Source organism: Vicugna pacos, chromosome 8 (genome assembly GCF_048564905.1).
Source record: "Vicugna pacos chromosome 8, VicPac4, whole genome shotgun sequence".
NCBI lineage: Eukaryota > Metazoa > Chordata > Mammalia > Artiodactyla > Camelidae > Vicugna > Vicugna pacos.
In genome coordinates, this window is record NC_132994.1 from 51,428,426 (window position 1) to 51,451,250 (window position 22,825).

Below are 22,825 nucleotides of genomic sequence, written 5' to 3' on the forward strand. Positions count from 1 at the left end.
ATGATCAGAAGACAGGAGTCACGCTTGAGTGGTGGCAGTAAAAGTGAAGGGATGTGGGTGGGGTTCAGATTTAGTTTGAAGGAAGAATCAACAGAACCTGAAATGGGTTTTATAGAGAGAGAAAAAGGAGAAGAAATAAGGACGACCTGTCACCTCACATCAGTCAGAATGGCCATCATTCAAAAGTCCACAAATGACAAATGCTGGACAGGCTGTGGAGAAAAGGGAACCCTCCTACACTGCTGGTGGGAATGCAGTTTGGTGCAGCCACTGTGGAAAACAGTATGGAGATTCCTCAAAAGACTAGGAATAGACTTACCATATGACCCAGTCATCCCACTCCTGGGCATATATCCAGAAGGAACCCTACTTCAAAAAGACACCTGCACCCCAATGTTCATAGCAGCACTATTTACAATAGCTAAGACATGGAAACAGCCTTAATGTCCATCAACAGATGACTGGATAAAGAAGAGGCGGTATATTTATACAATGGAATACTACTCAGTCATAAAAACCGACAACACCATTTGCAGCAACATGGATGTTCCTAGAGAATGTCATTCTAAGTAAAGTAAGCCAGAAAGAGAAAGAAAAATACCACACGAGATTGCTCATATGTGGAATCTAAAAAAAAAAAAAAAAAACATAAGTACAAAATGGAAAAAGACTCATGGACATAGAATGCAAACTTGTGGTTGCCAAGGGGGCAGGGAGGTGGGAAGGGACAGACTGGGATTTCAAAATGTAGAATAGATAACAAGATTATACTGTATAGCACAGGGAAATATATACAGGATCTTGTGGTAGCTCACAGTGAAAAAAAATGTGACAATGAATATATGGATGTTCATGTATAACTGAAAAATTGTACTCTACACTGGAATTTGACACAACATTGTAAAATGACTGTAACTCAATAAAAAAATGTTAGGAAAAAAGACAGATGAAAACATAAAAAAAAAAAAAATAAGGATGACCTACAATTTTTGACTGGAGCTCCCGGGAGGTGCCATTGCCTGAGACGGGGAAGGCTGGGGAAGAAGAGGTTAAGGGCAAATGAGGTTCAGTTTGAGATGCCCACCTGGACCTCCAGGTGGGAAGGTCAGGAAGCAGAGGATATGCAGACCATTCTTTGATCAAAATAATGCATCAGCCAAGTTTCAGGAACTCATCGACTCTACCTTCAGCCTTAATCCTGAAGCCCTCTAAATTCGAGTATCTACAAGCACAAAATATTTTGTTCTTTTTTCCTTATACTTCTAGGTTTCAAAACTAACATGTTTTCACTATGTATCGTTAATATATGTTCACTAATATAATTAAAATATACTGAAATATATCATAGGGAAAGAAATGAAATACCCTCATAACAATTGTAATGACTCAGTGGACATCCACAGAGACCAGAGAACTTCTTGAGGTAGGTTAAAAAAAAAAACACAGCTTCACAGTTGCTAATGTCCTCCCTCCTATTAATTTCCTGAGTAACCTTAAAGCCAGAATGTGGAGTAAATTTATTTTCAGCATCACACTCAAGGGTACCTAATCCTAGCTCCTACCAAAGGAGGATTTCTCTCAAAAATATTTTTAAGACAGTATTCAGTATCTCCAGTGACAAAGTTCATGAGCTGAAAATCTCACAAGGCAGTTCATTCAATTTTAATACTGTTGATGGTCAGAAATGTATTTCTTACACTAACCTAAAATCTTCTACCTTAAATGTATATTAATTGGGTCTTTTTTCTTCCTTCAGGAGTCTAGTAGGTAGCATCTAATCCGTATTTCTTGAGGAAGATGGTCCACTATTTCAAAGACAATAAGCATGTATTTTCTAATTGTTTTTCCTCCAACCAAACATTGCCAGCAGTTTCCCATTACTTAGGTACTCCAATTTCCAGAGATTTCAACCTTCTTTAGAGTGTTCCAGTTCAATCACACATTCTTTGAAAATGTTATTCTAGAAGGTATCTCCTGGTATGGTTAGCCTGGTACAGAATATAATGTCAGGATTCCTTCACTTGATGTAGGCCTAGAGTTCATAGCTAATACTGCATCTATGTGCTCAGCAAGCACTACTTTTGAGCTTAAAATGAACTAAAATTTAGATCTTTTTCTTCTAAGTCAGTCCAATTTCACACATTTTTGGACAGATGCAACTAATTTTTTAACCAAGTGTCTAACTTTATTTGTATTCTCAGTGAATTTTTAACCCTTAGTTTCCTTTATTTCAATATATCACTATCTTTTGAGTCTTCATTCCATAGCCAAATGTAGTCAGTCTGTCATCAGCCTGTTTTGGGTATGGATGTTTAAATATTTATGATACCCAATTCAACTTTATTAGTCCATCTTCTACAAGGACATCATAAGAAACCTGCTAGTTACCTTAGGATCATTCAGGTACACCTTTATTTATTTATTACCCCAGCCACAGGTCCAGCAAAATCAAATGCAAAAGAAAATGCAGTCTTGACAAGATAATCTGTGTCTATTGAAACCATGCTGATCTCTAGTCACAAGCCAATTGGTCAAAGCGAAGCATTTACAGAACAATTGCTTAAAGTTTGTCCTTGAATGTTCTCAAAAACTGCTATCAATCTCCCCATCTATTCCTTTAGTAGATATTTCTCCCCCAAGTTGAAAATCTGGGACATTTGTCTCAATGTAATCTTCTGACAGTTCTGATATTTTACTAAGTGATTGACTAATAATAATAATATCTTGGATTTATTGAGTACTTTCAATGTGCCACATTCTCTACTAAGAGCTTTGCATGCCTGTTTCATTTAATCCTCACAAAACCCCGTGCATTAGATATCCCAGTTCCCTTCTTCGTAAAGGGAACTATCACTTTAGTGAGGTTAAGGAGATTGCCAAGGGCCACACAGTGAATGAGTAGCAACCAGTGCTGGATTCACACCAGCACTTCTTGCTTTAGCTGCCCAGCAGTTATTCAGCAGGTGTTTCTTGAGGACCCACCAGGCACATGGACTCTTTCCTGGTCCCTCAGGAAGATGAGGCAGCTCTGGCATAGTCATCAGCTTGTAGGTGTTCCATCCCTACCCTATTAAAACACGAATTATCCACCATGCTTGCTACTTGTCCTCCTCTTCCCTGCTGTAACGAGAGCTTTAGGTCATTTCACTGCTTATTAGTAACCTCGGAAAACAAAGGAGGGAAGGGAAAGAATATCTATTTACATAACTGGAAAGATGCTTTGGAATTTTTCCAAATACAAAGGGAGTCCATTTTGTTATTATTAATTCTAATAAAAGATTTTAGAGCAGAACATGCCTCTTGGCTTAAATGCAGGCTGAGAATTATCTGGGACTTTCATTTTTTAGTATTCCTTTAGTGCCCTGTGGCCATATATAATCTATGAATTTCAGACTCCGTGTGGGCAGACATTTCTGTTTCTTAGAAATACAGCAGGTAATGCCAACTGACAAAAGGTGTATAGGAATGGCAGAGGGCTGTGAGGAGGAGGGAGATCTCTGGCTCAGCATGTTTTAAAATCCACCACGACCCATGGTTCTTCCGCTGCCACTCCCGTGTCAGCATGTAACTTTGAGAAGATACTTAGAATTATCATCAAATGTGTTAAACCTATCACAGAAGTGTTTCAATTCTAGAAAACCCACTTTTTCTATTTTACAAAATAACTTTAAATATCTAAGCATATGCTAGCCCTGGCTTCAGACATCACTCCGAATTGCTTTGTCAGGAATCCTGCTTTGCATCCCCATGCTCAGGACCTAGAATCTTTCAAACTTCTAGAGGTGGACAACAAAGGAGTCACCTGATTTCTATCAAAGGCCTGACCACAAAAGGTGAGTCGTCCCTGAACTTGTCTGCACATTAGAATCAATTAAGAAACTTTAACATACATTAATGCCTGTGTCCACCCCTCAGAGACTGTGATTTGATTGATACGGGGAAGGGAGAGGATTTGCCTGGACTGGAATTTTTAAAGATGCCCAAGTGATTCTAAATGCACAGACAAATTTGGGAAATTCCAATGTAGGGAGTCTCTTTCTCACTTCTCAGTCCGCTGCCAGCACCACCTGTTCACCCCTGGACTACAGTCTGCCTCAGCGTGGATCATCCTGGCCCTGTCCAAAGGGATGTGGATGGCCAAAGTACCAGGAGGCCTTGCTTCTGTGTGGTTTCATCTGCCATGAGTTTTCTTGTATGAGTGAGTGTCTGTGCATGAAGTTTTGCAGGGGGGAAAAATGGTAGCAATTTAGTTATATCTAAGAAACTGAGATTTCAAAGTTTTCATTTAAAAAGGGCCTGAAAGATGGAAATCTTCCCCTGATGCATGTGGTTTTGTTGATCTGGCTTCTCAAAGTCCTTTAGCTCTCTCATATTATTGAAGATGAGAAAGAACACAGCGTATGAGGAAAACAATCACACCTAATATTAAGAAAGAAACTTCACCAAGTCTCTAGATCAAAGCTAGAAGGACTCTGGTTAAAAAAAAGAAAAATAGAAGGACTCTGGTTGAGCTCACTAAACATCTGTGTAACAATGCCACAGAAGTAGCAGAGAGAGCTCCTGTGGTTCAGACACATTTGAAAAAACATTAATTATATTTCCTCCAGGTAGGCAGTCTCCTATACTCAAGGTCTACTGAGTCCTTTGATGCCCATGCCAGATAATCTTTTTCATAGTATATAATATTTTGAATTAAACACTATGGTTAATCTTAAAAGACAATCTTTAAAACTTGGGACACTTGTTTTACTTCATACTTTGGTTATAAGCATCCTAATCTGAAATAGCCAGCACAGTTGTTCCTTATCACATCAACGTATTTTAATTCTCTGCACAGCACTTAACACACTTTCTGATATTTTTCTCATTTAATTATTTGTTTATCCTCTCTCAGCATAATGTGAGCTCCATGGTACCACTGATTTCTTCTCACTCAGTGCCACACCCTCAGCATCTAGAACTAGTCAACAAACAGTCCATAAATATTGGCTGAGAGAATAAGTGAACATTCCAACATTCCCTGCCTATCAGTGAGCCCTGCAATAGTCATATGAAAGTCACAAAGAGGTCCCAGGCTGTGTGGCCTGAAGCCTCGAGTTTATACGTCTACAAAACGGGAGAAAGAAGATACTGACTTCATAGGGCTATTGTGAGAACAACATGAGATTACACACTTTTAGGACTTACCATAATGTGTGGCATATAGTAAGAACTCGGGGAATGAAAAACCACACCACAGAAACGTATGCCTACGACATTAACAGTGCAACAAAATTAGTAAAGGAAATCATACGATTTTATTGTATTAATCTGTTTAAAAATGTATTTCATTAGTGCAGTCTCTCACTACGGAGGAAGAAAACTGAATGTTTTTATGTAAGCTACCAGTTGCTTGAAAGAGAAGAAAGAATACCAAACCAGGACTGAGATGAAATGAATCCAGGCTATGATCTGTATGGCCTCCAACAAGCCATTCAATAGGTATCTAAGGCTCAGTTTCTTAACTGTAAAGTTGGGGTGGGGGTGGTTTAGGAAACTGAGAGGAATCGGCTCAAGTCTGAGCTCTTAACAGCAGCAAGAAAATACACAAAACATCAATATTTAATTTGTAAAAGCAAAAAATGTTTAAAAAAGATTTTCTCCTAATTTTTTTTTTTTGGCTACATAGGATGAATATGAAAGACCTCAATAGTAAATCAGGTTTACTCCACACATTATTTGCATAGCACTCAGATATATAATCCCATTTTTACAGTTAACAAAAAAATGATACATTTGAAATTATTTTCATTTTTTCTGAATTCTCTGCTTACGTGCTGTGCTGTATGCTATCCTTACTGCCCTTATGAGAAAGCTTTTTCTTTTCTTTTTTTTTTTTCGATCAATCCTTGAATTTAACAAGTTAAAAAGATGTAGATTGAGAAGAAGTTTCCTGGAGAAATAATTCTATTCAAACGTTCTGTACTAATTATTTTTTAAAAGTTAACAATAAACAGCACCATGAGGCATCCATATGCAGGGTTTTTTTTTTTTACATATGGATCAAACATTTCCAGAAACATGATGCTGTATAATGAATTCATTCCTTTTGCCAGCAACTTTATTTCAATAGGGCTCTATTACAAATGATGAATCAATAAACCATCATTAACTTTGAAGTGGACTCTTGCCTCTCCATGCAAGAATCCAGAAATACAGCGTTGGTTGCCTGAAGCCTTGAACTTTGATGGTCAGTTCAGGTGTGTTGTTCTCTTGGCTCTTAGGTCTGCCTGTTTCCTCAGGCTGGCTTTTTACAAAACCATCTGCTCTGCTAGGGAGAACACACAGCTGAAGAGTAGCGTGGTGCCTTCATGTTCATGGTCAAGCTTAGCCTAGTGCATGTGTATTTATTACTAATGCACAAAGCATGAAGCTTGGAGAGGTCCCCTCGTCATCTGGAAATTGCCAGGGGGGAGGGGAGCATAATTTGAAGATTTATAAATATCTCTTAACAAAGCCCCAGCTGAGCCATGTCAGGGTTGCACACTCTCTTTGCCTTTCCTTTACAGCTTTTCAATTTGCTTTCCAAACATTTCTTTGTTGCCGTTGGCTGGGGTGCACTTAAAAGAAGCACATCCTTAACCACAAAGAATGCTCACTGTTTTCTGTGATTTCACATCACAGCACAATTTCCAAGCACTTCCTCAGCAAGCAGCCCAGCAGCAATTACCCTGCTGCTGAGGACTTACTTCTCATCACAGAAAGGTTTCACTTGTAGAGACTGCCAACAAGCAAGGCAGTAACAAACGATGACATATGTTTCAGCCTCCATTCACCAGTGATTTACACCCCCAAAGGAAGAGGGAATCAATTTTTGTGCAAATTCAACAGGCATATCTGACAATGCCGCCCTCTTCTCTAACTTGCACAAACTGGGCATTCATCAAGCCAGATTACTTCCTTCAAATGGGGACTCACAGTTGCTAAGTGGCTTGGTGGGGGTGGGATTGCTCTGTGTCAAAAAGGGGCAAAGTACAAGGAAAGGACACGAATCCATCAGGGAAGTGAGACTTGAGTTAACCCATTGAGGCAAAATAGTTAGGTTCTCAAAAGCCAAGGCAAAAGGCAAGACTGCTTCTCACCCCGACCCCTGGCAATTTGGTGTAAGGCAGAATCAAAACTAACCTCGGCAGCATCCCAGGGGTAATGTGTCCCCAGTCGTGAGCCACTGCAGAGCAAAGCATCCAATAGATGACACTGAGACTGGCTTCACTTAGCAACCACAATATTTTTTCCCCCATTTTGATCACACCTGGTTATAGACCATCTGAAGACATATCTCTATACAGGGTCAGAGGGTTACTAAACGAGCAGGGCAAATTTCCATAATATCTCACCTCTGTGTCTAGTTTTAAGGGTGTCCAAGCAAGGAAACTGCAATCCAATTTTACACTCCACAAGCCTACAAGCAAATGTCTCACTGCCCCCTGGAGGTAGTCTCATCAGGTCCAACCCTGAGTTAGTGATTAGGGAACCACTGAAAAATATGAGGTTGTGGAGGTTTAAAACTCCTTTTCTGGGGAGAGGGGTGGACGGAGTGTGGAATAGGGGGACTAGCTGTTCACTAACTCCTTGTGAGTGATGTGTGTGTGTGTGTGTGTGTGTGTTTGTGTGTGTGAGAGAGAGAGAGAGAGGAAAAGGAAAGACGATGAATAAGTAAACACTTGCCTCCCAATCTTAGCAGTGTCGAGAGAGTGGATACATGTAGACAGGTGCTCAAAGTGGTGGCAGAAGGGAGACTGGCAAGTCAGTGAGGATGGGTGTTGTAGCATGGCTTTTCCAAAGATGGTCATGAGACAGGAGGAAAGGGGGCAGGGGATGACAACCATTAAAGGAATGACACAGCAGATTCAACTCCTAACAGAGCTTGAGGCCCAAGACGGTGGGAGATTTGAACTTCAGTAGACCTTGAGTTCATTATACGCTCATTGTAATATATTAGCATGCTAAGTGGCACTCCCACAGGTGCCACAACAGTTCTGAGGATAACCATAAAAGGTCAAAAAGAGGGCAGTGGACCAATTCCTGGGAATCCCAGACCCTTCCCCAAAGTAGATGGAATAATTCCCCTACTTGTCAGCATATGAAGTTACCAGGCCCATAAAAACTAAAAATCCCCCACCTCATGGTCACTCTCTGGCCTTCTGAGATGACCTACATTCTGCCTATGGAGTGGGCATCTCTCTGAATAAATCTGCTTTTACTCAACTATGGCTTGCTCTTGAATTGTTTCCTGCACAAAGCCAAGGACCCTCACTGGGCAGGGCACATCCCAGGGACATACCTAAGACCTGGGACATGACCATCTTCTCACATCCCATTTTCCTGTGTTGGCCACACTGATGTATTCTATTTCCATGTGACCTTCTCACACCATGAAGTTGAAGTGGAGTCTGTGTTCCCTCTCGAATCCAGTGGGGCTGGGACTGCAGCAGGAGACACAGCCCATGACACCGAGGCTAAATTCTAAAGGGTTGTACAGTTCCCACCTGGGCCCCTTGGGATGTTCCCTCTTGGGACCCAGCTACTGTGCTGCGAGGAAGCCGAGCCGCTACATGGAGAGGGCTCGTTCCAACCGCAGTACCAGCGGAGGTCCAGCCAACAGCCAATAGCCAACATCAACTGCTGGTCAGGCAAACGAGCGAAGAGAGCCTCCAGATGACTCCAACCACTCACCTTGGAGCAGAGACCTAGCACCACTAAGCCTGCTCAGCTGCAGCTTTGTGAGCAACATAAGTGTTGTCACTGTGTTAAGCCACTAAGTTTTGGGGTGGTTCATTACACAAGGATAGATAACTAGAAGAAGGGGTGAGGTTCCCTCTGACACTGGACATTTCCAGGCACAGAATAAACCTGGCCTGAAGAGAAATGGGAACTGCCTCTCTGCTTTTCATGGGTTTTCATAATTCTTTATTAACTTTAACTTTTTCCCTCTTGGTCCCAGATTAAGCTGCCCATGGGATATACCTCAGCTGAAATCGTCTGTGTCTATGTGCGCTACATGGTGCTTTGTACCAATGCCAACTGGGGCTGCTATTTAGTAATCAGGAGATTTTATTTACATACACACACGCAATCTAAAAATTGGTCTACTTTCCAAAAAACAAACAGAAGATCTGGCAATACTTGATTTGCATCCCCACGGAACAGTAATTCACATGCAGAAACTCTGGTTTCCTCAATCCCCTCAGCTCTGCGGCTTGACATCCTGCCTGACCCACTCAAGCCTTGCCACTATTCTACATCTGCTGCCTGACCCCTTCGGGCATTTGGGTTTGTGACATCTATTTAGCCAACAATTCTCTACCTGGCTGGTTGGGATTTACTCTTATATAGTTATCCAGGTGTTAACATCATATTGAAAACCAGAGTTTAAGATCATCAGAAAAATAATAGAATGTAAAAAAAATCTAAAGGTCAATTTTTTAAAATTAAATAAGGATGAAATAAAATATATGGAAAATAGCCACGAGGGGAGGTAACCAGGATGTCAACTTAGATTGTTGTCACACAGCCTGATGCTATCCAATATGGTGTCCCAGAAGCCAGCGTTTTTGCTGGATTGTTTCATGCACAGTTTGTTCTCACTGGGAGTAAATTACACAAAATTCAATGTCTACTAATGGAATCACATACACTGTGTTTAAGAACACTCTCTACTTTTTGATAGAGTTGCTAAGGATGAAGTTACTGTATAAAGAATCTCAGATTTATACTTTTCAGGGAGAAGATTCAATTTCAAGTGTTGGAAAATTGAATCACCCAGACTGGATGATCCAGCTGGAACTGATTTATTTCTTTTTATTTTCAGTGTTTGGGGTCTTTCATTTTATTAAAGAGTTCTTTAATAAAATTTCTTTCTACTTAACTGATAAGCATAATTTTTTATTGTCTACTGTATGTCCTAAAATGAGTGGGATGTCTAAGGAAATGGAATAGTAAAAGATGTCAGTCAACTAGGAAAATGATTATCCTTTATCTATGAAAATAAGGATTTTATTTCTTTAGAAATAAAAATAGAATTGAAAGTCCTAATTCACGCTGATTAAATATATTGGTAGTGTCCATTTCTAAGGTTTATCTCATAGTGATAAGTGTTTACTAATTAAGAAATGTTCTGTGGCTGGAAACCAATCTAAAGAGCACTTAATTGATTTGTATACGATCTTTATGAAGAACCACCAGCAGCACGAAAACACTGCAGTTTAACAACTCTGTGCTTGTGGTGTGCCCATTATAGCATGTTGAAACAGATTTCTACTCTTAGCCTTTCATTTGATATCAAATTGGATGGGCTTTCTAGAAATGCTATTCTTTCAGTGAAAACAATATCAAATATACATGCTCTGTTTTATGGTATCACCAGAGTAAGCTTTTCCATGCTCCCTTCAATAAAATATGGAAGGATATTTAAGGGGCATATGACCCTCCCCATTCTGAACAAACCAACAACAACAACAACAAAAGACTTGTCTCAAATAGGTATTTAAATAATTCAAGTTCTTGGTTTATAAATTTAATGTCTGATATGCTGCAACAGAAAAAAAATTTCTACATCAATGATTTCAAAAGAGTATAATCCTCATAAAACTTAATTTTATTGGAGTTGCAGCATTCTTATCTTGGGAGGAAAGGATTCGTTTATGAAAAATTAGACAATGGAATGGCTTTAAAGTTTTTATTGCTGTCATTTTGTTTATTTCTAGCCAGAGTTAATAGCTCAATGCCAGAATTAGGGTCCAAAATTAATGGCATCTCAGTCAGAATGCTGTGGAAATCAAACTTAGAAGAGGAAAATAAAATGACTAAGAAATGCTCTTCGAAATCCACCGAATACCTCGATTTTAATATCGTCAAAGCCTTAAGACAATGCCAACGCAACTAATTTGTATCTGGATCAAGAGACTTTTGGCAAAGGGCAGTATTTTGGGATGAACTGTGATAAGTAACAGTGTATTCACCACGATGTTATGAAATGGTGGAGAAGTGTCCAAATGTTGATCAAGATCAAATACGCAAAGATGTCCAGAAAACATAACTACATAATCCCTCTAGTTATCTCACAATTTTTTTTTATTTTTTCCTATTCACAAAACGTCTATGAACAGACAATGTCTGTACTCGGGCTCTTTCAAAGTAAATCGGCAGCTGTCAAATTAATTTTGCTAGCTATTAAAGTAAGTGAAAAGTTTTGCCACTTAATAGGGGGTTTTGCCTGCGGACTGAGGAAACCAGAGTTTTTGCGGCTTTCTAATGGCTCTGGGAATAGCAAAGTTCCTAAGGATTCTTGGGGACGTTTCCATTCATTCCTCGGACGAGTTAACTGACCCAGCCGGAGGCTCCAGAGTAGCCGCCATGTGGGGACTTCCGAGATCCCGGACCCCAGACAGCAAGACAGCAGATGCTAAAGCTCTCTGGTCCCCTGAACCTTGAGCGCTGACTCGTTAGGTCCCCAAAGCCGGTCCTTCTCCTTTCCCATCAGGGAAAAAGTAGGGGTACTCCCAGGTGTGTACATGGGGGATGTATTAAGTGGGGCGCTGGGGACGGGACAGGGCTCGGAGACGGAGCGCTGTCTGGGGTCACCGTGCTCAGCTTCCCCGGGCGAAGCCTTGGAGCCGGGAGGCGAGCTGGGGAGCCCAGGCGCGGGCGCCTTAGGCTCTGGGGGTGCAGGACCTGACGGCGAAGGGGGTGCCTGGCTGGGGCTGCCGGGTGTGGCGCTGCGGGGGGCGGCAGCGTGCAGCCTCACCCGGAGAGGAAACGGGGTGGCCTGACCGGGATCGGGACGGGCGGGGCCCTGAGCGGAGGCTCCGGAGGGGACGCGCTTACCTGGAGGTAGGGCCGCCCGTGGGCCACCCCGCCCACGACGACGTCGGCCGCAGCCATGGCCCCGGTGGGCGAGAAGCCGAAGCCCACGTAGCCGGCCGTGTGCACCTCGAGGCGGAAGGCGAGCCGGCCGCCCCGCTGGCCCCAGCTCAGCCAGTACTTGCCCTCCGAGTCCAGGAGGGTGCGGTGGGGGAAAGGCTGCCCCGAGCCCGCCTCCGCCGCGCTGGGGAGCAGCCCCCAGAGCAGGAGCAGCTGCCAGCCGCACATCCTCGGGTGCGTCCTGCCCGCCGGCACCTGGGCTCCCGCCGACTGGAGCGCTGAGGGCGCACGCGGAGCCGCGGCCGCAAGCGGGAGGCCTGGGCCCGCCCCCCGGCCCGCCCGCCGGGAGGGGCTGGACCCGCTCTCCCTCCCGCCCCGAGAGACCCGCCAGCGGTGCGGCCGGGGTCCCGCTGACTCCAGCCGCGTTCCCCCTTCCCGCCCATCCACCTGCCGCCACGAGTCCCCGACTAGATCCCCAGGTTAGTTTCAGTGCGGAGCGAAGTGAGGGACGTCTGGAAAGGAGAGGGGGGAGGAGGCAAAAGCCTAGGAAGGGGGGGGGGGGCAGAGGAAAAAGGAGGAGGGAGAGAGTTAATGCTGGGAGAGTGTGGCCACGTCTTGGGGAACAGGGGGTGGTGATCCCAGGGAAAAGAGTGAGAAATTGATGAGAGGGCAAGTTTAGCCTAGACGAGGAGGGGAGGACCTGAGTAATCAAAAGGGATAAACTTGGGTTTGCTCGAGGGCAAGTGAAGTCTCGTCCAGCGTAACTGTTGAACATCTCAGTATCCATTGCCGTTGACTTTCTGGAAACCATTGTACCCAGCGATGCCCCTACCCCGCGAGGGACTCGGTTCTCCTCCTTCAGTGAACCTCTCTCACCCTTTCACCCTGCGGGACCTCAGGTCTGGGGAGGTCAGTTTCCTGACCCTGACCGCAGGAGTCAGCGCCCCATGCTTGCCTCCTTCCGCCTGGTTTTTGTTTGGTCTGGTTTTGAAGGGATAAATTCTGCCAAGCTACTCTGCCATCAACAGAGTAGGTCAGGGTCGAAGCATCTTTGGGGAGTTAGATTTTAATTTGAAATTCTCTTTTCCTGTTATTTCAAGTTCTGGCCATAGTCATGTTTATCAAAAAGTGCTTTTGCCTCTACCTTTGACCACATCACTCCTGTCTTCAGAATGTGGCAACTGCAAATTACCTGCTTTATTTACTCATTTATTTATATTCCACCATGCTTCAACAAAAACAAAGTTGTAAGGTGGCTTACAAGATACAAATGATACAAAATAGAAAAATAAGAGAGGATAGCAAATGAAAAAATACAGGTAGGAAGAATACTACTAATCTGTATTATTTACTCGATTTGGAAGCTCCACACAAGCTGCTTATTATTTATTCTCTCTTCAAGTCATGTTCCAGCCTGTTTTTCCTTGCCCCTGTTTTCTCTTCCCTTTCCTTTTCCCATAACTTTTCCAAAGTTACCAGCATGCATCAAAACCGTGCTCTCCCAAAAGCCAGGCATATTTGACTGTTTGGAAGGCAACCTTACAGTGGACCTGATTACCAGGGAGCTGCCTGAGAAGGGACTCATCCCAAGGGAGAGAGGGGACCGAGGTCTACAGGTTTAGCCAATGATAGTAGACCAGCATCAGAAAACAGTGACGTTGAAACCCTGGGACAAGGCAAGAAATAAAAGAGCCTGTGAAGCTTTAAAAGAACTGAGGCATTGAGAGTATGAACTCCCGCAGCCACGGGCCCCCGGGGGCAGAAGTCAGCGGCAGCGGCATCAACCGGAACCAGCTGAGAGCTGCAACCTCAGAACTGAGTTTCTACAGGTGCAGGAGCTTGGCTCCTGCTGTTGCTTGAGCCATGAAGACAAGAGGACTATAAAGAGGAACAAAATGGTGGACACGGAGGCCAAAAGCTGTGGGTCTCAGCACCATGTGAAGCACACTCACCACATTGCACAGGGATTTCAGGGAAGTTAAAGCACTCCAGACTGATCAAATACAAACTTCCTGTTTTGTGACCCTACTTTTATTCCTAGCATAAAGGAGCCTGATTCCAGCTGCTTCCTGGAGTTCATTAAATAAACCCCAAATTCACATCTAGAATCTGACCCCTGTTTACTGTTCTAGCTTTACCTTCCATCGCTCTCATGTCACTCACCCATTTCCCACTGGACACATGAAAACTGCCTTTGGAATCCTCAAAAGAGTGCCCTGCAGTTTCCCATCAGTGTGCCTCTTCAGGTTGCTCGCACTCTGCCACTTTTGCCCTTTCTCCCTGCCATCTCACTCCCATACTTCAGTCACGTTGCACTGACCCCTCCACAGCGGTTCTGATGCCCATGGAATGTTCTGTCCAGACCTCACGATGACATCCCTAACATTTCAGTGTCTGCTATATGCTCGTTTCCTCCAGTAACCTCTTTAGGTCAAGAACAGCTTCTGATTCCTTGTTCTTACCTCATTGCCTAGAATATGGACCAGCATGTAACAGATTCTTAATAAATATTTGTAGCAAGAATGAATAGATGAATTTCCGGATCCTCCTGGAAGCATCCTGTTAACAAAGTTGAACTGTGGAGGGAAAACTTGGCCCTCAGGTATAACTGAATGTTCTGCTCTGCCCTGGTATTGAAGCAAAAATAGAAAAGAAGACCACACATGAATACACAAAAGAGAAAGTCTTAAATGGTTTTCATTCTTTAATTAAGTAAGATTGTTGAGTGTGACATTATTGCCTTTTGCTTGTCTCTAACTGGCATTGCATCAAAAACCCCTGAGTGCTCAAACTATTAAAACTAATGTGGTTGCCTTGAGATTAGGTCAACAAACAGAACATCATTAGCATAATTCACCCTCAAGAGACTCATTCTGCCTTCGCTTGAATTACCCCAGCAGATGAAGACAAAAGAGACAATTTTATCTAAGTGTGCTTCACAAGCTGCCTGAGTTCCTTGCATCGAAACCATCTCCCCACTCAACTGCGTAAAGGTCTCCGTTTCCCAATATGGAAATTAATTACTGTACAACCATTTGTCTTAAATCTGTAAATAAAGCATGAAGAAAGCATATGCCCATTTAAAAACTCAGGATATATGGCCAAGAGGAGAATGAAATCAGTGGCAAGGGGTTTCAAATTTATCTTTTTAACTATTGTTTTTGTAAAAAACAAAAAGTGATACTTGCTCCTTATTTAAAGAAAAAGGTCAGGAAGTGCAGAAAAATATGAATCAGAAAGTAAACTAAAAAAAAAAAAATCACCTGAAATTCCACCATCCAAAAATAACCCTTGTATGCATTCCAAGGACATCATTCCAGAACCTAGTGCCATTAAAACCTTGAAGGATGTGTCTGTTGAACTAGGATTTGCAAAGAGACAGGTGAATTAATTTTGTAAAACACCACCGGAAATAACAGAGTGACTCTCAACATGTCAGTTACCATCCCAATTTTTAGGTTTTGTCTCTACACATATATCTAAAAAAGAAAGAGAATGGACAAAACTAGAGATTCAGTGAGGTCTTACTTCAGTTCAGAACATTCAACCAAATGAGTCATTCTTAACATGAATCATTTTCTCACACTTTTCAATCAGGAGTTTTAAATGTAATGTTTATTTTGAATCCTCACCCATTCTGATACACAGCTTGCCATCAGCCAGCGTGACTGTAGCCCATGCTGGGCTGCCTTACCTTGGAACCATCGCTGCTGTGGAAGGTTTATTTATATTTCCAAATTTGTCAACGGCAAGGGGGGAGTAGGATGGAAAAAAGAAAGCCCCAAAATTGTAGCAAACCAATGCAAAGTCCTTGGTATGAACTAGGATTGTCCGAAATGGGTTATTTCTTACTTAAATATAGGAGTATCATAATTTTCTGTCTACTTGTACCTAAGGTGCAACAATAAAACTAAATGTTTACAAAGTTCCTGTCTTCTAGGGAGCTCAAAGAAAAATATTTATATAAGTGAGCTCAGCAGTTTTCCAGCATTAAAATAGGGAAACTGAAGCATTTTCTCATTTTTGTCTATTAACTAAGCCTCTTGTGTGGATAGGCTTAGTTAACAGACGAAAGTTGGTCACTGGTTCAAGTTAATACTGTGAGTCAGTGGCAGAAAAGCCAAAAATAGAACTTTGGTTTCTTTCTTTCTTTCTTTCTTTCTTTCTTTCTTTCTTTCTTTCTTTCTTTCTTTCTTTCTTTCTTTCTTTCTTTGTTTCTTTCTTTCTTTCTTTCCTTCCTTTCTTTCTTTCTTTCTTTCTTTCTTTCTTTCTTTCTTTCTTTCTTTCTTTCTTTCTTTCTTTCCTTTCTTTTTCTTTTTTTTTAACCTACATACTTTCCCTAGCTCTCACCTCATATCCAATAAAAAAAAAAGAATAATAATTTTTAAAGCCACTAAGTCATCATCATGAAACTTTCAGCTGAGCTGGTATTTTTCATAGGAGCAAGATGCCATGATCCACCATTATTAGCCCAACATTTAATTTCTTATTTTAATAATGGATGATACTAATGCTGACAAGGGTGTGGATGAAGGAGGGGCCACAGTACTTTTACTTTTATTATCAAGAAACAGAAATGAGTTTAACTGAGTTCTTGAGGTTACTTTGAAAATAAGTGCCAGTTAGTATGGAAAATCACTTTTAGGCTCTTCCATATGAAACTAACAATAAGGAGACCACTGCCTCTGTGTAAAACCTGCATGCTGGTATTATCTATAAACTGTGCACTGAAGTAAAACTGTTTCAACTTAAAAAAGTACTAAAAAATACTCCTAGAAGAAAAAAATAATAATACTCTTTTTTTTTTTATCACTATTGACCATTGTTAGAATTTCCCTTTACAGGTAACCATGCTGTGTATCAATAATGTGGTAGGGAAGAAATGGATTTATACCAATACCCAGCCTATATAATTGTAAAGCCATGTGTAAAAGTGATCTGAGTATTGCTGAGAGGAACAGAGCCCAGAACTGTGCTCTTTATCAGAGTGATCTTTAGATTAAGAAAAATAACCATGTCCTCACATTTCAGTAAATTGCATTTCTTTGGAAATGAAGCAAATGAAGTGGTTGGTGATTACAGGAAATGAGGGATGACAAAACATTCTGAGTTAGTCCTAGGAAGGTCAGCCTTGGAGGGAAATTTAGGGACCCTCCAGTCCATACTCTCATCTTGCAGGTGAAGCAAGTCCTAGAGAGAAGTGAACTGTACAAGGTTATAATTTTTAAATAGATACAAGCAGGAAGGGTGGTCACCTGACACAATGAACAACAATGTTTGGCTCTTTTTCACATCCTCCTCTTTACAGGTATCTTTTGGATGTCTCATGTTCACCATTGGCATTGTTTTTTTCAAGTTTTAACTTCTATAGGCATATTGAGAGAAAGAGTAGAGAGAAAGAAGGCATTGTGAATACAGTAATATTCTCCCTAAACATTACCCTTCTGAATATGCAGTAGATTTGGCGTTTAAATACTTGTGCTTCCATGTCCTTATGCTTCTGTGACCATCAATTTAAAGAAAAGTCTAAGTGCTTAGTCGAAATGAGCAACCAGCATCTATTCCAAACTGAATATGCATTTAGCTCCACACTGAGGATGATGAGATGATTCAATACTACTTGGTTCCAAAATTCCATATGTGGTTTTGGAAAAATTTAAAGAAATCTGTACTATAATGAAAAAACATAAAGACTAGAAATCTAAATATAAAAATGTAATTATTCAAAAACAATGGAAGTCACTATAGTTATTACTAAGCAAATAGATGATGAAAAGAGGTCCTGTTAAACAAAAAACTGGAATACTTAGCAATTACCTTTCCATATGGAAACTGGTAAAAAAAAGTATAAGACATAGTCTGGGAATGAGTGTTAAACAAGATTTTGAAGCTCTCTAAACAATACTTGGATAAAAAAGAGAAATATGTGTGTTTATTTCCTATGCTGCAGGATTTTATTTCCTTTCATTTCTGAGTCTCAAATTTTTGGAACTTTCCCCATTTAGAGATCTAAATTAGACAATAAAGAAATTTAAGATTAATTAACTTAGAAATGAAAGATTAATTGATTTAGCCTTATTAAATGCAATTTGGTCTTCAAAAGGCATCTCTTTTTTTAATTTTTTAAGATAATTTACAGAAGTGTGTACATTTTAAACCAAATAATCAGGTTGATGGTCACTGCTATAATTTGTCAGATAATTGCTGTCACCTCACTAACAGCAGAGTTTGCCCAAACAAAGTCTATATAAAACCTCGGGCCATTACAAAATTAGCCTTAGGAGTAAACTATTGATGATAATGAGAACATAGGAGCATGACCAGAGGGTAACTTCTAGGGAGTCCTATGCTTGAGGAGAATTTCACTGTATTCATAATGCCTTCTTCCCTCTCTACTCTTCTCCTTCCAATGTGTTTATGGAAGTTATTATTTGGTAACAGTAATTCCAACAGTGAGCTTGAGACATCAAAAGAATAAAGAATAACTGTTAAGATGAGAATATGGACAGAGCCAGGTAATGTCAGACTTAGGAGTAAAATCATTAATAATGATAATGATCATCACAATAATATTAATACATTTATTAAGTGCTGTAGGCAATGTTATATGAAGTGTCCAATTTAATCGTTACAGTAACTTTATGAAGTCAGTGGTGTTTTCTCCTTATTTGTGGGAAACTGAGTGGAAAAAAATGCCTTTTGATTTATATAAAAGCAAACACAAGATCTTCTCTATTCTGTAAAGGGAGACATTTCTTGTAATATTAAATATGTATTAATAACCATAAACTGTTACACATCTTAGAAACTTTTCCACATCTCTTATCAAACAACTCTATTGGTAGTATTTCTATTGAATATAAATAAAATAAACAAAAACCCAGGGAAAACCAATTTGCTACAAATGTTTGGAGCTTTTCTTTTTTTGTTGTTTTTGTTTACTTTGCTTTTTTTTTTTAACTGAAGTATAGTCAGTTTATAATGTTGTGTCAATTTCTGGTATATAGCATAATAGTTCAGTCATCCATATACATATATGTATTTGTTTTCATATTCTTTTTCTTATAGGTTACCACAAGATATTGAACATAGTTCCCTGTGCTATACAGTAGAAACTTGTTTATCTTGGAGCTTTTGTTGACACAGGTTTCTAAAACTGTATGTAGTTACTGAGTTCCTAGAAGAGTCGCTATATACTGATTATATGCCAATGGAATATATACAATATACATAAAAAATTAATGCTAGAAAGTTATGGAGAGGGTGAAAAGGGAAAGTGAGTTTGAGTGAAATTGAAGAAAGTGAATCATCTTTTTTTTATTGTATTTCTCTTTTATTCTCTCTCCTCTTTCTCCATACATATACACACAACTTAAAGAAACAATTATTCTTTTCAGACAGAATAGCAATTATCAATCTATTTTTCTCCTCTTTTCAGATGTTAGGAAAAGGAGAACTAAACATGCTGAAAATTTAAGCTTCAAAGCAATATAAAATGAGAGTTGGTGTCTTGTAAGGAAGAACTTAGAAAAAAAAAAAGAGCAACCTAGCTCTCTTTCTCGAGTATATAATCAGTGCTTAGAATTCACAGCAGCAAAAAGTTATAGAGAAAATTGCCATGATCACATTTTTTTCAAATTGTAGGTTTATTTTTTGACTTCTAGGGACATTAGAGAGTGAAGGTATTTAGGTAATTCAGACCATGACTACAAGCATTAACCAGTTAGTGGGTACAAAATAGTTTGCAAATCTAATTTTAAAAAGAAAACTTACTTTCTTAAAAATAAAAACTGGCAAATAATATTATATTATTGCTATTTATACTGCAGGATTGTTAAGTCAGAAAAAAAATCTAAGGGAATTTTAAAAATCATGATTTGGGATATAAACTGGAGAAATTAAAGTATCATTTCTGTATCTCCAATATTGTTAAAAAGCTTTTTTGACTAGCATAACCAATGTTTTGATTTGAAAATACTTTTACAAATCTACCTTTGTGAGGTAGGTTTATCCAGGTAAATAGTTAGTAAACCTAAATATTCCAGGAAAGGGAATGACCTGACCTGTGGGATCAGTTTGACCTGCTCCCCATGAAGAGGAAGCCAAGTATGAGACAGAAAAGACCATCTCTTGCTCTGTTCTTCCTTTCTGTTTAAAAGTGATGTTTCCATTCAATTTTTCAGAAATTCCTGTATCAATATATTTAATATATTTCCCAAGGAAATATAAGTACTACCAAGTAAAGAGCATTAATTTTAATTCTTTGATTCACTGTGATCAAGAGCAAACACCACATGATAAAACGTACGTTGAGTGTGGCAAAGTTAGGCAAACTGGTAAACTATAGGGTAGTCATTTCTTAAAACATGTTTATTGTCAATTCTGAATTACCTAATGAAGCAATTAAGCCCTTTTATATGAGGAAATTACCTGAAAATTGTGTCTAAGGTAATGTGAATGCTGTATAATTCTTTGGTGGCCAAGAATGAAAAAAAAGAACTAGAAAAACCAACAAACTGAATCCCACTAAATGAGTCAGAAGAGAGAGAGGTGTGTAAAGATAAAAAGGACAAGGGTCTCGGACATACCAGAGTCCTGCCAATGTCAATCACATGGCCTCAGTCCACATTGTCTCTACCTCCATTGGATCCTCTATTTCAAGGTAACTCCATCGATTACGGCCAGCGGCTAGTTTGTGGTATTTCACAACAGAGTTTCTAAACCCGGAGATCAGAAGCTTGAGATGTTTCAACAGAAAACAGAAACTTAATTAGATTATCCAAGACAGTTCTGCACAATTAACAGGGAAATTGATGAGAGGAAAGACAGATGGTGCAGAGAGATGACAGTAGGGTTACAGTGTATCTAAGATTCAGTTTGAAACAGGAAGTTACAGATTAAAATAAAAATGTAAGGTATATATGAGATATGAAGACAGATTCGTGAGGAATCTTCTATGCAGTTTTGTTTAGAAGAAAGGGCCTCCAACTTTAGGAGAAACTTTAGGTGTCGAGCACCAGAACTTTAAAATCAGGAAGTTTAAGAAAATTGCGGTTTTTACAGAAAGAACATTTTAAAATTAAGAAATGCTACTCAAATATTTAATAGAAAGAAGTGTTCATAGAATACATTAACGGAGAACTTTGTTTGCCTTATTCAACCTTTTGTGAATAGCTACCAGAATTTACAAGCATGTGTATTTTTACCAATGATTAAAAATTATCAGAGCAGCTGATGTTCTTGAGAACTTCTAAACAAACAAACATTAAAAAAAAAAGTTTTCACATGTCATGTGAAGCAAAACCTTTCTAAGAAATCATCATGGCTACACAACCCTATAAAAGAACACTTCATTAATTTGTTGGGATTCATTATTTTAAATATTTTTTATTTGAAATATGTGAGTTTTTCATTTAGATTGCATTCTAAGAGATTATTTTATTCATTTATTCACAAATACTTTTGAGAAGTGATTGTGTGCCTATACTTTTAGATGCTGGAGATATATTGCTGAACAAGACTGATTAAAAAAAAATCTGTTCTGCATTCAGGTCTCACTATCCACACAAACACGCAGCCAAAGAGTAAGTTGGGGTCATAGTACTGGTCTAGTGTTGTCTCTTTGGACATGTCCACCACTGGCCAGCCTCCAGACTCCCACACACAGAACTGTGGGAATAGAGATGCTGTCGCTTGAGGGGATTTAATGTAAGATACCTATAGTAAATCGATCACTATTTTTTTTTAAAGAGAAAAAAAAGCAAAAAAAAAAAATCTGTCCCCTCATGGAGCTTGTATTTTCATGATTTAAGTAACTCAGGAAGCATTAGAAGAGGAATCAAATTACTGATAGTCAAAAACCTGACAAGTTTTTTTCCTCTTTTGGAGTGGATACAAAATACATATTTCTTTAATATAAAACCATTTTTGAAATATTGTCACTTTCTTATTTTGAGCTCCATCAAAAGAAAACAGAATAAGGGCCTCCATTCTCCTGAATAAATAGTGTTGCAATGTTTTGCTCCATGTGGTAAGAATTATCTGAACATGGAGAGTAACTAAAACAAAGCAAAAATTTGGGGGAAGAGTATTTATATGAAACAACTGCATCAAGATACTCTTAGTGGAGCCAAGACACAAAGTTTAAACCACCATAAAGAAATAATGTGTCCAGGCTCTTAAAAAAACAAACAGAGAAGTGCCGAGCAGGGCTAGAATATCATGAGGATGAAATGCCAGTGCATTTCGGTATGTGATACCCCAAAGCAGAGCTGTTTAAACTAATCAAATTAATTCATTAGGAAGCAAATTCAGCCAACCAAATGAATGTTTAGGTATGTCATTTTGACTCATTAGCTGTGTAATGTAAATATTTTTGTCTCCTCCTGTCTTATATTTACTCAAATCGCTTAATACACAATCACTCTTTAAGTCCCACTGTTCCAGCATCACTTCCAAAGTCTTATGTCCTCTGCATCCTGCCTCACGGTTAAAATACATCTCCAATTTCATCATATATTTCATAACCACATGTTTAGGAACATCTACATGTTGTGGGATAGCTGTATTTGCCTAGAAGACATAACATCTCTCTAATATCTGTTTAATCCATTTTTGCAAGAGTGAAAACTCATTTACCGAGTCTACATTTGAAAACAGAATACAATTTTTAGGAGCACAGTAGAAATGGAAAACTTTTATCTGATGTGCATGTTTCCTTTAGCCAGGTTTAGAAGCTTCTGAATACCCTGAAAAATACGATAAAATAATCTCTTTATTCCCCTACAATCATAGTCTACTCAGCAAATTGAAGTGGTTGCTTTAAAGCAAATGCAAATTTTAATTCACTATGTCAGTGCTTTCAAGTACAGGTACACTTGGCTTTCCAGGATTTAGAAGATTACATTGGAAGCATTTTCAAATG

The 22,825-nt window shown here is 39.6% G+C and overlaps 1 protein-coding gene and 1 non-coding gene across 3 annotated transcripts in view; one reads left to right on the top strand and one right to left on the bottom strand.

The window, feature by feature from the left end:
- The window catches only part of MOXD1 (monooxygenase DBH like 1), an 84,366-nt gene extending 72,088 nt beyond the window's left edge, over positions 1-12,278 (bottom strand). For both annotated transcript variants that reach the window (XR_012075015.1, XM_015235760.3), the window contains exon 1: positions 11,866-12,278. Coding sequence is in view for 1 of the 2 variants with exons in the window: in XM_015235760.3 (XP_015091246.2) it covers positions 11,866-12,129 (264 nt within the window). In the remaining variant the exon portion in view is untranslated. The remainder of the gene's footprint in view (positions 1-11,865) is intronic.
- Positions 12,279-21,364: 9,086 nt separating this feature from the next.
- On the top strand, positions 21,365-21,568 carry LOC116281693 (small nucleolar RNA SNORA23). Its single transcript, XR_004191149.1, has one exon. It is a non-coding gene; the product is annotated as a small nucleolar RNA SNORA23 (small nucleolar RNA).
- The last annotated feature ends 1,257 nt before the right edge of the window (positions 21,569-22,825 follow it).